The 15,273-nt window shown below is 40.7% G+C and overlaps 1 protein-coding gene across 3 annotated transcripts in view; it reads left to right on the top strand.

Moving 5' to 3' along the window:
• The window catches only part of fbxw7 (F-box and WD repeat domain containing 7), a 109,629-nt gene that overhangs the window by 71,181 nt on the left and 23,175 nt on the right, over positions 1 to 15,273 (top strand). For all 3 annotated transcript variants that reach the window (XM_063884343.1, XM_063884342.1, XM_063884344.1), the window contains one exon: positions 11,900 to 11,982. In XM_063884343.1, coding sequence (XP_063740413.1) covers positions 11,900 to 11,982 — 83 coding nt within the window. The remainder of the gene's footprint in view (positions 1 to 11,899; positions 11,983 to 15,273) is intronic.

Here is a 15,273-nt window from a genome sequence, read left to right as displayed (position 1 = left end):
TGAACCAACTTCAAAGATATTCTTCCTGCGTTCTTTAAGTTTACCTCATTAGTGATGTGGACTCGTCTGAGTTTAATCTTCAGAAACAACAGCTGATGAAGGTCCTCAACCTCCTCTTTTCCTTCCTGTCCTCCTCTTTCTTGAACCTGGTCATCCCATTCATCTTAGCAGGGAAGGGGGAACCACCGCACTCTTTGCTCTTTTGTTCCTCACCACTTTGTCATGTTGGAAAGACACTCTGTGCTATACTGATGTATGTGGTCTCCTCCTCGCAATAAAGCGTGTTCATTTTTCAAGGAAACTTTTTACAGGACATTGTTAAGACCGATGGCACCGCGCCCCTCAACTCTCTTGCTTCTCTTCACCGTCAGATTCTGGTCGAGGAGGCTCGATGAGAATGTGTTTAACTATAATCAGTAGTGCCACATGTAACCTTGAACTATTATTAAATGCAGAATATTATTAACATGGGTTAGGCAGGGTACCTTTTTGTGTGTGTGTGTGTCCTGTACTGGCACACCTTGCTTGCATACAGTACACTTCTAATTATACAGAGTGTGTGAAGTTCATATAGGAACACTTTATTGTATACAGTTCTAAATGTTAACGTTAGCATGCTAAGATGCTCCTAATGACAATGCTAACATGCAGATGTGTAGAAGTTATAATGTTAAGTATTTCCACATCAGCTGAGATGGATAGGAATGTTATTAGTGTTGCGCATATTTGGTCAAAAACCCAATTATTGGCAAACTCCAATTTAGACCCAAAGATACTACTATACGAGACATCATGGGATCAGCAAAGCAGCAGCAAATCTTGAGGGGCCATGAATGTCTTCCAATAACATTTCATGGCATGTCTTCAAATAGTTGTCGATACATTTTTAGAAAAACAAATGTCAATCTCACAGTGGCACAAGAAGATCACTAAGTTATCATAGATTATATCACGTTACGATTTTGTGTGGCAATCCATTTGGAAAGATAGCTGTTTAAATATTTTTCTTGATAAGTAAAGAAGGGTCACAACAACCCCTGGTGACTCTGAATTACAATCTGTCAGACAGTTAAATATTTGAGTCAGGGCCAAAGTACCTACTAAATACTAACGAAAGAAGGGTAATGATCAATATAATTGCTTATTTCACTGCTTCCAACAGACCGTGTTAAATGGCACCCTCAGATATTTGATCCACTTAGATTAAGGTAAAATCTCCGCTCAGAGGTTACTCAGGCATGTTTTCTTTTGAAATCCCTAATTTGGATCAGCAAACATGCAAATGACCGCTTTGTTGAAGAGATAAAAGGTAGTATGTAACGATGGTGTTCAAGATGAGATCAGTATCACAGGCGCGAATAAAATACCAAAGGCAGTTTCCGGAGCGAGTTCAGGTTCAAAGCACGCGACCAAGTCACCGTCAACATGTCCCCGCACGGCTTCCCTTCACCCTCCTGAAACATATTTAGGGATGTTCAGATGACAGCAACACCCAGCAGGCACAATTTGGCTCGCTCTGCTTCATCTGGGATGCACAGTGGTAATTCCGGATGATTAAAGAGGTTTATTCATTTCTGTGTAAATGTTGATGCCAGCCACAGCCAAGTTTCACCTGGCTCATCATACACATTTCCATAACCCTCTTTCATTTCTGAATGAGATATGACAGCTCGGGCTGCATCCAAATGCAAAAAAACAGATAGGCCTCTCGTCAAGGGAGGATAAGACAGGCCAGGAAATGTTTATACCTCTAAGGTGATTTTTGTTTTTTTTCCTGTGCAATTTACCGTTTGAGCTCTTACTGTATGACATCCTCCAGAGGTGCTTACTGTAAAGAGTATTAGAGTTTTTTTTAAGGAAGTTATTTGACTTACAGAAGATCCAAGTTTGCTCCACAGAGCCAAGAGCTGCTTTAAAACTCTAAAATGTGTCTTCTGCTCACGTAAGTTCATGTGTTTTGAGGTCTTTCCTTAACATTTCCAAAACGCTGCTGCTACTTCTATCTACACTTGTACATATGCCAACTATTCTTCGCCTGTTCATGATGGATATTTTTCCTAAATACTTCTTGTTGTAGTTCTCTTTCAGATGGAGGGTCCACAGATATAATTGAACAGATTGTAAAATAATCTTGGACAAAACTAGATTTTGGGCTGTATGAATACGCTTGACTTTGGACAAATGAGAAGGAGATGGAGTTCAAAAAGTCACTCTCTCACAAAAAAGCCATCCAAACTTGGTGGCCAACTTCTCCCCATGTTGTAGGTCAAATGTATTGAGGCAGTGGCTGTTAGAGAGGGTCACAATTTTCTGTTTGAAGCTTTTTCTTACAACAGCTTCCAGCATCTAGGCCCACTGAGATGATGTATGCTTTAGACTGTAAGCTGAAGGCCTCAGTATTCAAGTCTGATGCTTGTGATTGGACAATGTAACGATTGAAAGCATCGAAGTCTTTAAAATTAAAGAGACACACATTTAGTCATTGATTTCTTGGACTTCATTACTTCGAGTGCTACAAAATGTAACACATCTTGAGGAAAAACTAGTGTTGCAGTTTCCATCTTTATCCCCGCCTCTTAAAATTCCTCCCAGCAGGACTACAAGGACAACCGAATGTCGTCCAGGTGTCTCTGTCGTCCCGCTGGGAGGAACTGTAGTCGGCCAGGAAGTGCACGTAATTCTCCTCCGCTGAGATTTGTATGAATTTTTGCCAGATATTAAACAAATGCTTTCTTGTCTTGTTTGAACTGATTGAAGTGTACTTTTGTTGAAAAACTTTACAGATTTTTTTAAGAAACACTTGACAGTTCTTACGCATATAAAATGTGAAACTTTGACACATTTTAGAAGATTAAATTGGAGGTTCAGAATGTACTTTTATGTCAAAAATCATCACATTCCCAATTTCATGTTATGGTACTGTTCTTAAAGAGGTCTGTACAGCTGTGACATGGCCAACATTACTTTGAAACATTGATTTATAATTATTATATTAAGAACGGAGCACTTCTGGCTTTTCTCTGTGAACATTTCCTTTATTCGTTGTTCATATTGAGGCCAAATCCATCTTCCTTAAGCACTCGCTTTAGACTGAGTTTTCCGTGGGGAAATCAGCTTCTCTGTCTTTAATGGCCTCTCTGAGGGTTCTGTGGTCAATTTTAATAGTACACATTACTAAATAAAGACAGGAGGACTGTTATTATCCCAGTAATGTTGTTTGATGGAAACATGCTGCAGATGTAGGGGTTCATCTTAGTAGTCCAATCTGTTCTGTAGCTTTAATAGTGGAGGGGAACTGTGGGGAAGGTTTCAAGGTTTCAAGGTTTCAAGTCCAGATTATAGGTTCAAGAATGGTTCCTGTGTTATATGGGCACGTTTGTTTATATTTATGACTGACTATAGATGCCGTACAAATGCAGGAGGAAGGACTGTAACAAATGTTATAGGAAGTCATGCGCCCACGGCATCCTGCTCTTCTTGTAATTGTTTTACATTAAGGAATGGCACATTTATTTCCTGCATTGCATCATTATGGTGTCTTCTGCTCCACTGGCTTTTGCTAAATGTTAAAGCAAACATCATTGCAGACAGGCATTGGTTGCATAAATGCAATTAAATGTTTAAATGACTTTTCTTAAAAAGTTTATATTAGTACTGCTTCCAAGACAAAGGAAACAATATGAATAGTATGCACGGCATATGTTGGGGTATTATAAAATGAGACTTTGCCACTCATCAACTGATAGAAAGCACCATTAAGATTGTCTTTAGTGAGTAATAAGCAACAATTAATACTCAGCTTCATTTTTGCCAAGTATTTTTTATTCCTCACCAACTCCCAAGTATGTGCCTGTGTGGAAGCGGACCCTGGACACTGGCTATTTAATTTTCTCCTTTGTGTCTATTTTCATTCTGCAGCTTATTTCCCTTGAATGATTTCCTCTCTACTTGTATACGTTTTAAATGCTGCCTCTATTTGAAACTCCTGTTTCTAAATAATTACCCATAATTTCAGATACTGACCTCTGTTCTTCATTTATTTTCCGTGAACAACACTGATGTCAGGAGGGAGATACCAGGGGCTCTTGATTTAATTTCGTTTTTGACCTGACCCCTTCAAACGGGAATGTTTCAGTCGCGTGGGTGGCTGCAGGATATGTTAATTCTACTTCCATGCAGATGATGCTATTATTACCCTTTGCCGAATGCCATGATCCATGGTTTCCTTATTCATCAAACCTCCCCCACACGCCGTGCATCTGTCCGGCCTGGAATGGGGCTCACACTTCACCGTTTCAGGGAAAATCTATTGAGGGGAGACCCCCTCGTCCTCATTTCTTTTTTTCCACCAAGAGGACAATTGCACAATGACCTGGCGCTGTTTAGTAATGCATCACTGCCCAAGAAGTATTTGCCTCCTTCAAGTTCACCACCTCACATTAAACATTTGCTCAAGAAAGCCTTTTTTCTCCTGTAGTGAAGCTTTATCCCACGGACATGCATAGTGATTTGGCATAGTGGGCCCATCACGTTCCTCCAATAGCACTAGAACAGGTGTTTAATCTTTCACTCCTCTTCTGAGGTTTAATTAATTAATCAGGGACTCAACAGAAATGTAATGTGACAATTTAGATAACATTTAATGCAGCAATTAAACATTGCTGATTTTTGTTTTGACAACCTATACCGTCCAAAACTCAATGATCAAAATAGACATCGTGAAAACATTTGAAAAGCCATATACAGGGAATTTTTGGAATTAATCGCTGCACAATATTCTCCGTCAGAGTGAGAGGCTTTTGTTGTTTTTAAAGTGCCGCTGTATGTTGGAACAAAACAAATTAACTAACGACCAGAAGATTTCTGCCAAATAATAGATATAGATATACATCTGTTTATCAATCAAAAAAAGGGGTCACTACATTAACTAATTAACAAGATACAAATTATGTTATTTTTGCAGTTCATCTTCATCTATTTATTAATCACCTCCAAGGATGCTTACCTATCTGCGGTACCTTGCTACTGATGTTGTCTATCATTTGTGCACATAAATGAGTCATTTGCATTTCGCCATAAGCTATCTGCTGCACTGCAATGTAATGAGGGTATTTTTACACATCCTCTGCTGTATAAATATGGCAGCAAAGAGAGAAAGAAAGACAAATAGCAAGATGGAAAGAAATAAAGAAAGAAAATAAGGTGAGAGAAATACTGTATTCATCTACCTGGGGGGATGCAGGTGTCCACTACCTCATGCAATTTGTATTAATGTATAAATTAAGATAAGAGACAATGCCTAATATTAGAAGGTAATGATATTGAAGCGTGCACAGTCTTAAAAAACTAAGAATAGTACTTAAAAGCAAAAATAAATAAAAAGGCACCTCAAAGTCCAGGAGCCCTGTTGCCTAAAATACTTTGTTCATAAATAATAACTAAGTATACAAAAGCAGTGGTCCCTCTGAGCTGTGTGTTCTTTGCAGCTTTATGTGTGAGCAGCAGGATTTCGGTTTTGATAAAGCAGAAGGTCAGTTTCAGGAGGAGGGTGTGTGTGTGTGTGTGTGTGGGGGGGGTGTCTGTTAATGCTTTACCAACTGGCAGAAGGAGAGCGACAAAGGAGGCCGCGGCTCATTGAAAGTTCACAGTGCAACCCCTCTCACATGCCGAGCATTCCAATGTGCTGTGTAAAGGTTGAGCCTGCAGAAAGCAGCGAGAGGGCCTTTCTCATGAGGACCACCTTAAATACACACACACACACACACACACACACACACACACACACACACACACACACACACACACACACACACACACACACACACACACACACACACACACACACACACACACACACACACACAGGTTGACCAGGTTTAGCCTCTTAACACCTGTACAGGCCAAATAATTATCAGGATTTATATATCCAGTGTCCATTTTTTTTCTTCCAAATTACTCTCCATGATTTATTTACTTCTCAAATCTCCACGAAGAAATACTGTTTGTCATGTCACATCAATGGTTAGTCCAAAAAACTGTTCAAGCTCAAACTGTGGCAGATTTGTTTTTAAAGAACCCTCTTGCCAACTTTCTCTTTCCAGTAACAAACCCTGAACCCCAACCCCCCCTCCCCTCCCCTCCTGTGGCAGGTCACGCAGTAATTACAGGTGTTAGCCTGCGGTGTCTGAAAGGCTGCCAGGTCTCAATGCTTCATCACCTGTGAATAGAGCCTTTCCCATGACCCGCACATTGTGTCCCGTGTTTCCATGATCTATTGCTGACGTCTTGTGAGGTCAACAGTAGCACATCTTAGAGGTAATGGCTCCAAACTGGTATGAACTGGATATCAAAAACTGCGAAAATTGTGTTAGGCATCCCCAGAATGAGTGCTCAAAGTGTAATTTAAACTACACACAGATGTCGCAGTTAATAAGTGCTGGTCCGTTCATGTTTTAGTTTTTTCTTTTGCGGCATAAGACAGGAACACCGCTTAATATGATCTGCCCTGAAATTGTCGAAATTAATCAAAAGAAAAAGCCTCTGGTGAATTTATCCAACATGACTAAACTCGATAAATATCTTTCCATTCACCTGCACTATATGTTAAGGTTTTTTTTATTAAAGCTGCCATCTTGAGGCTCTGTTGAAAAGCCATCAGCAGTGTGTATTCACTTTAACTGGGCAGGTGCAATCCCTCATTACCTGCGCTGAAATGCAAATATTGGCCTGTACCATGTGTGCAAATAAGCAGGTGCAGCAGACATGGATCCATTCACACTGTTTCTGCCAGATGAATGATGATGGCAGACTGTTTGCTTTACAATAACTCAGCAATAAGCCTTAGTTAATGTATTCTTCCCACAATTCAATCTGTGCTTTACATTGACGCACAGTCACATATAATCTTCATATAATGTATTATATGCTGTGTGTTTGAGAAGTGAGGATTCCTTCTGTGAAGAAAGGTAGAAAGAAAAGTCAAGATTGACCTTTTATTGATCCCTGAAGTGAAAGTCAGGTGTTTAGCAGCAACAGAATAAGACAGAGTACACATGAGAATACCCACAAGCATAATTAGAACATAAATACAAATGGAGAAACAGTAGTTAGAGTTCTTGGATGAGGTGTTTTTGGTTCAGCAACAAGTGTGTGTCCACCTCTTTTATGCAAAAAGACACAACATGCACACCCCATCCGGTCCCTGTGTGCAACCTCCCCTGCCTCACATATGTCGCTGCTCGCGGAGGATGCGTTGTGCACAGTGTTGAATGTTGGACTGCACCATTCCTGCTGTCTCCACCGGGGAGGCTGTAATCCGATCCTGTTTGAGGAGGGAGAGGGCATTGCTCTGCTGCTCTGCTGCTCTGACGCTCTCCACTCCTCCCCTTTCTGCCGAGTGTCACCCTCTTTCTCCCTCATCTACTCACTCCCTGCTCCTCGGTGAGGCTGGTCGGCGGCGCACACGCCTCCAGGATCGTCGCATCGCATTGTTCACCCCACAGACAGACAGAGATTTGAATCAGCGTCACACCGCGGAACTCTTTCTCTCTTTTTTCTTCTTCTTGCTTTAATGCATATACCGGTGGGATCTACCGCATGCACGCCTGTCCGGTGACGTGCCCGAGCATGTTCACATCAGAGACGGATTTACCTGAAAGTCCGCTGCCCTCACACTGTCACAGCTCGCTCCCCACCGCGCTCACACATTTGGACTTCACCGATTGTCACTGAAGAGGAAAAGGGGAAAGCACACCGGATTACAAGGATGGGGTTCTACGGCACTTTAAAGATGATTTTCTACAAAGTGAGTAGGCTTTCTGATTGCATTAACCTCCAACACATCTCCGTCTCTTATCACCCAGTGTTTGACTCGCTCTGTCGCCCTCATTATCTTTGACGCGCCTCTCGCGGCAGATTGCACGGCCACTGCGGAGGATGCACGCGGCGGTGTAGCGCATCCCCAGAGACGCCGTTTTAATTGCCCGGGCCCTATTTCTTATGTTATGTTAGCGCTGCGTTACATGTTGTTAGATCACGACGCGATTTGGCATCCGTTCCTCAGTAGTAACTTCAGCCCTGTAAATAAACGCCACTGCATCACAGCTAATGGTTTTACCAGGGTTGGTGCTTTTGCACTTATGGGCATTTCATTCTTCATTGCTGGATGGAAATTTGTTCATATTTCAGCGTTATTTGCTACTGTATCCCCTGTTTCTGACTTGAATAAGATCCAATTTTGCCTCATCGTTGGCTCATGCTCCCTGCACCTGTACACCAACTGGAGTCCTCCCCTCTATTGCCCCTCTTCTAGTTATAACATATATACTACATATAAAGGACTAATATCACCTTCTTATATGTTTTAAAACATTTATACTTCGACTTTCGTAGAAAACAACCGATTCCAGGAACACAAATAGCCTGTTTTACCCTATAATCCTCCCAGTTGGCAGGGTTATTATGATCCCATGTTATGCAGCAGTGGTTATCTTGCAGTGACCAAAGTGGCTGCTTGAGATGCATGCATGTGATCAGTCGGCTGCTGCCTGTTGGAGCAGCTATCCCCCTTGACATTGTGCGCTCGCCTCAGGCCCCAGCCACAGATAATGGGTCACTGTGTCAGACTGCGTGAGGTGGAGAATATCCTCAAGGATGTTGGGTGTATTGTGCTGGACGGCAGCCATGAAACGATGCTCCCTTAGTTTCAAATGCTGAGTACAAACAGGAATATGAAAGGGAATGCATTACGCAGTGTGTGTACTGTAAACACTGTTAATCACCTTTCCTTCAGAGTCAGACTCCCTTAGTCCCTTTTGTGTAGCTGTGTGAAATTTCTCTGTGTAGTGTTGAAGGTTTATTCAATTAGTTATAATAATTGAGTGAAAATGTCAGTCTGAATCAATGGCCAATAGTTTATTGAATTGAACGTTGACCCATTTGTGCTCTAAATCCATTTTGTTCTCGTCATATATTATCAGGATTTGAAGTCACCGCCTCAAGCTTGAATATCTTTATGTGGCTCCTTGATAGTATAGAAAGAATCTGAAATACCAGGACTGATTTCTATTTTTTAAAACATGTTAAAACCCATTTTCTGGACTGATTGTAGCTCATAAATCCCCTACAACTTGCAAATTCTTTCCAAAATGGCCAGTTCTCATCTGAGTTTTTCTTCTCAAGTGCTGCTGATTGACGTGATGAAACATGGCTGCTTGAAACAGTACTTGAAAAATGTCGAAATATTCCTCAAGTGACTGATGCTGCAGGATGTAGTCTGCGTTGAAATGAATCAACACTTTATGTAAGAGTGATTGCTGTCTTTAAAATACCATTAACACTCTGTGTGTATCCATCTGTCGTGCTCTTGGCCAGACAGGGGAGGGAAAGCCAGGAGGAAGGAGGGGAAGACTGATTAGTGGTGATTTACAAACACTGTGCGCTCTGGTTACCTTTTTCCCAGGCTGAAACACAAGAAGACGCTGGTTACACGCAGCTTTTTTCTTCTTTCCACGCCCGCATTTAGTTTGAGGTTTTCTTCCATGAACACTCAAAGCCAACCAGCACTGCCCCTTTTTTCTCACTCACTCACACACACACACACACACACACACACACACACACACACACACACACACACACACACACACACACACACACACACACACCCACCCACCCAGGCTCTCCTTGGCTACTGAACTGCCATTGCAGTGAGATCACCGCTTTAAGAACAAGGCAGTTGGGTTTAAGAGCTGGATCTTAACAAGCAGGAATATTTTATATCCCCCCCTTTTTATATTCCTAGCACACAGTGTCAGCCAGAAATTTTAAACATAGCCCTACCAAGTTATTTGAAGGCATTTAGACTTAATTTAAGTGTTTTTTTGGCACATAGATTACATTTCGCAGTGTCTCTTCTTCGCATTTCTGTAAGAAATTACTCAAGATGTGCATGGCTCTTCCCTTGAATCCCGCCCCCCTGCAGCTTTACACAGGAGCTAGCTTGTGAGGGAAATATCACAAATGATTGGTCAGATCACAGAGTAATGTCCAGAGGGCATCTAACCTGCTGTATCAGTTGGTGTGCTGGTCATGTACACCTGCCTCTATAAACTCAGACATTTGGTGCATTGATTCATACAGAAGTCCACCTTAAATACTGAGGTGGGATAGCCTGTTTATAATCCTGCTCATCTCTCAGCATTTCTCTATTGTTTCTCATCAGTGAAATACTATGAGGTTTTCTCAATGCTTAAATGTGCCGCTTAGGCTGAGAAAACGGAGAGAAAAATACACTCTCGCTAAATTATAGTGATAAACAAAAAACACATCTTGAGGAGAGACGTGTAATCATGCTACTGTAGAGCCAGACAGGATGGAGTCAAAAGCTTTTCCTTGTGTAGGATGCAATACTACAATAACATTCTTTAAAAAAAAAACTCACACATGAAAGAAAGAATTGTTTTTCTCAAAAGGGAAGAAAAAAAAGTGTATTTTGAATGTGGTTTCTGCTTTTCTGAAAGCCATTGTGAGTTACTACAAAAGCCGGAGGACAGATGGAAGATCTGCAACACATTTGTAGCACAGGTTGTGTGTTAAAGTACAACAGGCTGCATTGTATCTGTTGACAAATCCAATTTGACCCTGAATTCAAAGACAAAGAAATGATTGTTAGACCCAAAGTATTATTATGAAGACCTCGTGAAAAACCTACTAAAAAGCAGGAATAAATCATTCATCTGCACTGTGATGGTGGTACTGCTGGTGGCTCTTGCATTGCTGATTAAAAGATGTCTAATACAAAAATTAAAAATGTATTTTTGTCTTTCCTTGAGGCTGAAACTAAAGGCCAATGATAAAATCTCGCTAAGCTTTCTTTGGAACATGATACATGTTTAATTAATCAAGGAACAAGGCCTCAGTGTTGCATTGTAGATCTTATTTTGGCTCCACACTTCAGTTCTTCCCTTACCTTGTGTATCATGAGGGACCTGCGATGAGAGGGTGATCACTCGCATGTGTGTTGAGGGAGGATTGCCAGAGAGAGTGGCAGGCACGGGATGAAGAAAATTGGCTTCGCCCGGCTCACACAGGCTCCTTTGTTTGTGCAGTTGGGTAGGTGGTAACAGGGATTGGTCGGTGTGTGTGAGCACATGCAGGTGATGGAAACAGATAACAAACTGACTCGCTGTATTTTCTTTTGTCAAGTATCAGTAAGAAACACAACTTCAATGCCAAAGACTGCACCCTTGTACCCGCCCTGGAGCAGTTTCTGTACATTGTGGTTATTCTGTGTCCATGTAGCCTACACTCTGAGACGAGGGTGTGAATGTGTGACTGCCTCTGGATATTATGGGGTGTCTGGTTGCTCAGCAATAACTTAAGCTTTGTTCAACAAACACCTGCTTTGTATCTTACCATCTCATCTACAAACTGACCTGCTAATACATAAAATCCTTAGCCGATGCATTCAATTTTAATTCCCCATTTGCATAAAGCTGTTGCAAGACTGTACTGTGTTTTTAATACGCTGGATTTCAGACAGAATGTTTTTTCACAAAGTCTGTGACTTACAAAAGCAATTTTCTGCTTCCACCCCTGTTTTTTTAAAAACCTCTGTGAGGCGTGTCCTTTTTTAAATTCACTTTGCAAGAACTGGCTTTCAGTCAAAAAGAAAAGTGACTTAGACTCTGTGTTTGAAACAATGATGGATTACACAACACATGCCAGAACTGTCTCCTCCTCTAGCCAAATTACATATTGTGCTTGTTTTTATTTACTTTTCGAGGGATGCAGTGTGATAATTAGTTTCCTGTATTGTGTTTTAAATTCAGTCTCTTCCGTTGTTATGCTCTAATGGTTTCTAATGTTTGTCTTCTTTTGTTTTTCTTTTCTTTCTCAGATGAAGAGAAAGTTGGACCATGGCCCCGAGGTCCGATCTTTCCCTTCAGGAAAAAAGCCCTGCAAAGGCACTGAATATTCAAGGTAAAGCAAATAGATTTCAACCACAAGTCTCCCAAGAGAAAAACACCTTCTCCCAATTTTAATTGTACTGCAGTATCCTACATTTGTTTCCCACGAAAGGATTTAAAGGATCTTACAATAGTTGCATTTTAAACAACCATGTCTCCTTATTTTAGTGCTGTACATGTTTTAAATGAACCCATCATGAACAAAAATAATGACGAGGCGTGAACAAAGATGCGTTGTATCTTCAAACAGAATGATGCTTCACATCATATTGTATCTCCAGCGTCCATCCAGCCGTCCCAGATGTTTCCCTCACCCTGAATATTTAATGCGTGTGTTCACATGTAGCCACATTAAAATTCAGACTCAACACAGCCACTTAACCGTAAATGTTGCTGTGTAGCTGGCTCAGCTCCCCCTCCCATTAAAAATGAATCAATAATGAAATGGACCCCAGCTTTGCATTTCGCTGTCAGCGGGCAGATTCTGAAGTGTTGAGGGTGTGACCGGCCCGCTGCCCTTACATAGCGAGGGCACACGGGGGTCTTTGAAGTCTTGCACTGCTTCTACATCCAGGTTATTACAACAGGAGAGTGTGTGTATCAGGGATTCTTGAGACAAGGGACAAAATGGGTTTTTAATTTCTAAAAATAAAATGTTGATTTTTCCAAAATATATCTATATATTATATTTGTCCCAGGTGCTGGCCTTTTGATGCTGTTGAAATACAATCTCCCAGGTTTAACATTTTAAACATTTTTTTCATGTTTGCTGGACAAGCCTGGGATTTTGTCAACACCGTAAGACACAAAGAAACATAGAAATATGTATTTTGAATAAACTTATTGCAGTTATTTTGACTACTGGAGGTTATTTTAATCTGTGTTATTCAATCCATGTTTTTAAACTAATACTATTACTTTAAAATATATATATTATCAAGCTGCCAATTATTATAACTGGGGAAATATACATGTTCACATTTATTTTTTAATCTCAAAAACAAACAATGTTAGTCAGCAATACAGAAATTACACATTTATTTAGGAAATGCAGTGCTTTTGTTGAGATAATGTGAGAAAATGTAATAAAATATCTTTTTAAAAACAAAAATGAACAGAAAACTCATCTTATGGAGTTGACCAGCTGTTTACGGTGTTGACGCACATCTTACGGTGTTGACGAATAGAAGAGAACTGGAGATAACTTCATTTAACATGGCCATTGAACTTCAAAAACTCAACTTTTCAACTGTAACATTTCAGGATAAAAGGCCATTTAATATCAATCGTTATTTTTTGCACTCACACCCACTTTAAAAACAGGAACTTGGCAGTAGGCATATCGGATCTCTTGAAAAGTCCATAAACTCATATCTGATCTATTGAACAGTCCATAAACTCATATTGGATCTTTTGAACAGTCCATAAACTCATATCAGATCTCTTGAACAGTCCATAAACTCATCAAATTTTACAGATCATGGAGAAAAACACTAAGAATATTCATTAATTCAGCCTTTGGAAATGGAAAATTCTCTGTAAATCTTGAACTCATCTTATATCATGGCATGAATTTAAACACCTGGCAACAACCGATTGAAAAGGTCCTCATCTAGGAAGTCCATGACCTCTGAGGAAGCTGGTAGATATCCCTTGTGCGGCTTGGCGGACGGTAGGAATGGGTGAATTGAGAAGATGTTCAGTGATGGAACAAACACGTGCACCTGGCACCTTGTTTCCGTTGAAACACAAGAGACCCTGGTTAAAAAACCACTTTGACTTCACGCCCCATGTTTTGATTGTTTTAACACTTTAAGCCACCAACCAATTTGTATCATAAACACACAAAGCCACACACCATACACACCACACACCACACGCACAAACCCATCACACAAACGCTCCCCCCCCAGGCCTCCATTGGCTAAGACTGAACTGCCCATTGCTAATCACGCTTTGACAGGCAGTTGGGTTTAGAGTGGATCTTCAACAGGAATATGTGTTGTCCCCCTGTTTAAAAACAGTGCAGATTTTAACTCCCTTACAAAAAGCATTAGACTAATTTAAGTGTTTTTTGGCCCCGACTACCATTTGATGTCCTTTTCTTCTTGCGATTTGCGAGAAGAAATAACCAAGATCTATGCTGACTTGTTGTAATGGCCCACCCTAGCTTTACACTGGACTAGCTGTGAAAATTCATGATTGATCCGATGTCCAAGCTCTCCTGCGAACATTTCTGTCAGACACACTGCTTATAAACTGTTTGGGCCTTGAATACCATACAGAAGGTCCACCTTAATACTGGGAGTGGGAACCGATAATGTCATCCTGATTCCTATTGTTTCACAGAAAACTATGAGGTTTTCTCAGTCGAATGTGCGTTTGGCTGAGAAGGAGAGAAAATCTTACTATTCTTGTAGTTAATTGGATCAATCAACCAAAAAATCTTGAGAGGGACGGTAATCATGCTATGAAGCCTGACGGGATAGTAAAACTTCCTTGTTAGAGCCAATACTCAATAACATTCCTTTACAAAAAAAATCTACAAAAAAGCATTGTTTTTCTCAATAGGAAGAAAAAAATGCATTTGAGGGGTTCTGTCTGGAGATGCCATGTGAGATTGTACTACGAAAAGCCGAGGCATATGAAGCATCTGCAACAATTGATAGCACAAGTCGATGTTTAATCACATTGCTCATTTCAATCTGTTTCGAAACTCAATTTGATTGATTTAACAAAAGAACATGTTGTTGACCCATTAATTTTGTCCTCGGAAAGACCTACTAAAACAGAATAACCCTACTGCTCTGTATCGTGGTACTAGTGCTCCTTGCTGCATTTAACAGATTCTCACTAGCAAAATCCAGTACTTTTGTCTTTCCTTGCTGCTAAAGGCCAATTTGATAAAATTTCTGTAAGCTATCTTGGCACAGTTGTTCAATAACAGACAAGGTCATTGTGCATTGAACAAATTGACAAGCTTCAAATTCTTCTTACTTGCTGTATTGAGGACACCATGAGAGGATTCAACATCAAGTGTGACGGGCGTTGCCATGAGATGCGGCACTGAAAGAATTGCTTTCCCGCTCCACAGGTCTTGTTGTGGTTGGGTATGGTAGAAGGGACGTTGTGTGAGCACAGGAAAACAGAATACAACTGACCGCGATGTTTTTTTGTCAGTATATAAGAACTGAAAACTTCTGCCATAGACTGCATTGTACCAGCCCTGGAGCAGTTTCATGTATCATTTTTGGTGTATTCTGTCATGTAGCCTAACTCTGAATAGTTTCAAATGTGTGACGCC

This window comes from Eleginops maclovinus, chromosome 5, assembly GCF_036324505.1.
Source record: "Eleginops maclovinus isolate JMC-PN-2008 ecotype Puerto Natales chromosome 5, JC_Emac_rtc_rv5, whole genome shotgun sequence".
Lineage (NCBI taxonomy): Eukaryota > Metazoa > Chordata > Actinopteri > Perciformes > Eleginopidae > Eleginops > Eleginops maclovinus.
Note: the sequence above shows the minus strand (reverse complement) of the source record. Positions and strands in the feature narration are given on the sequence as shown.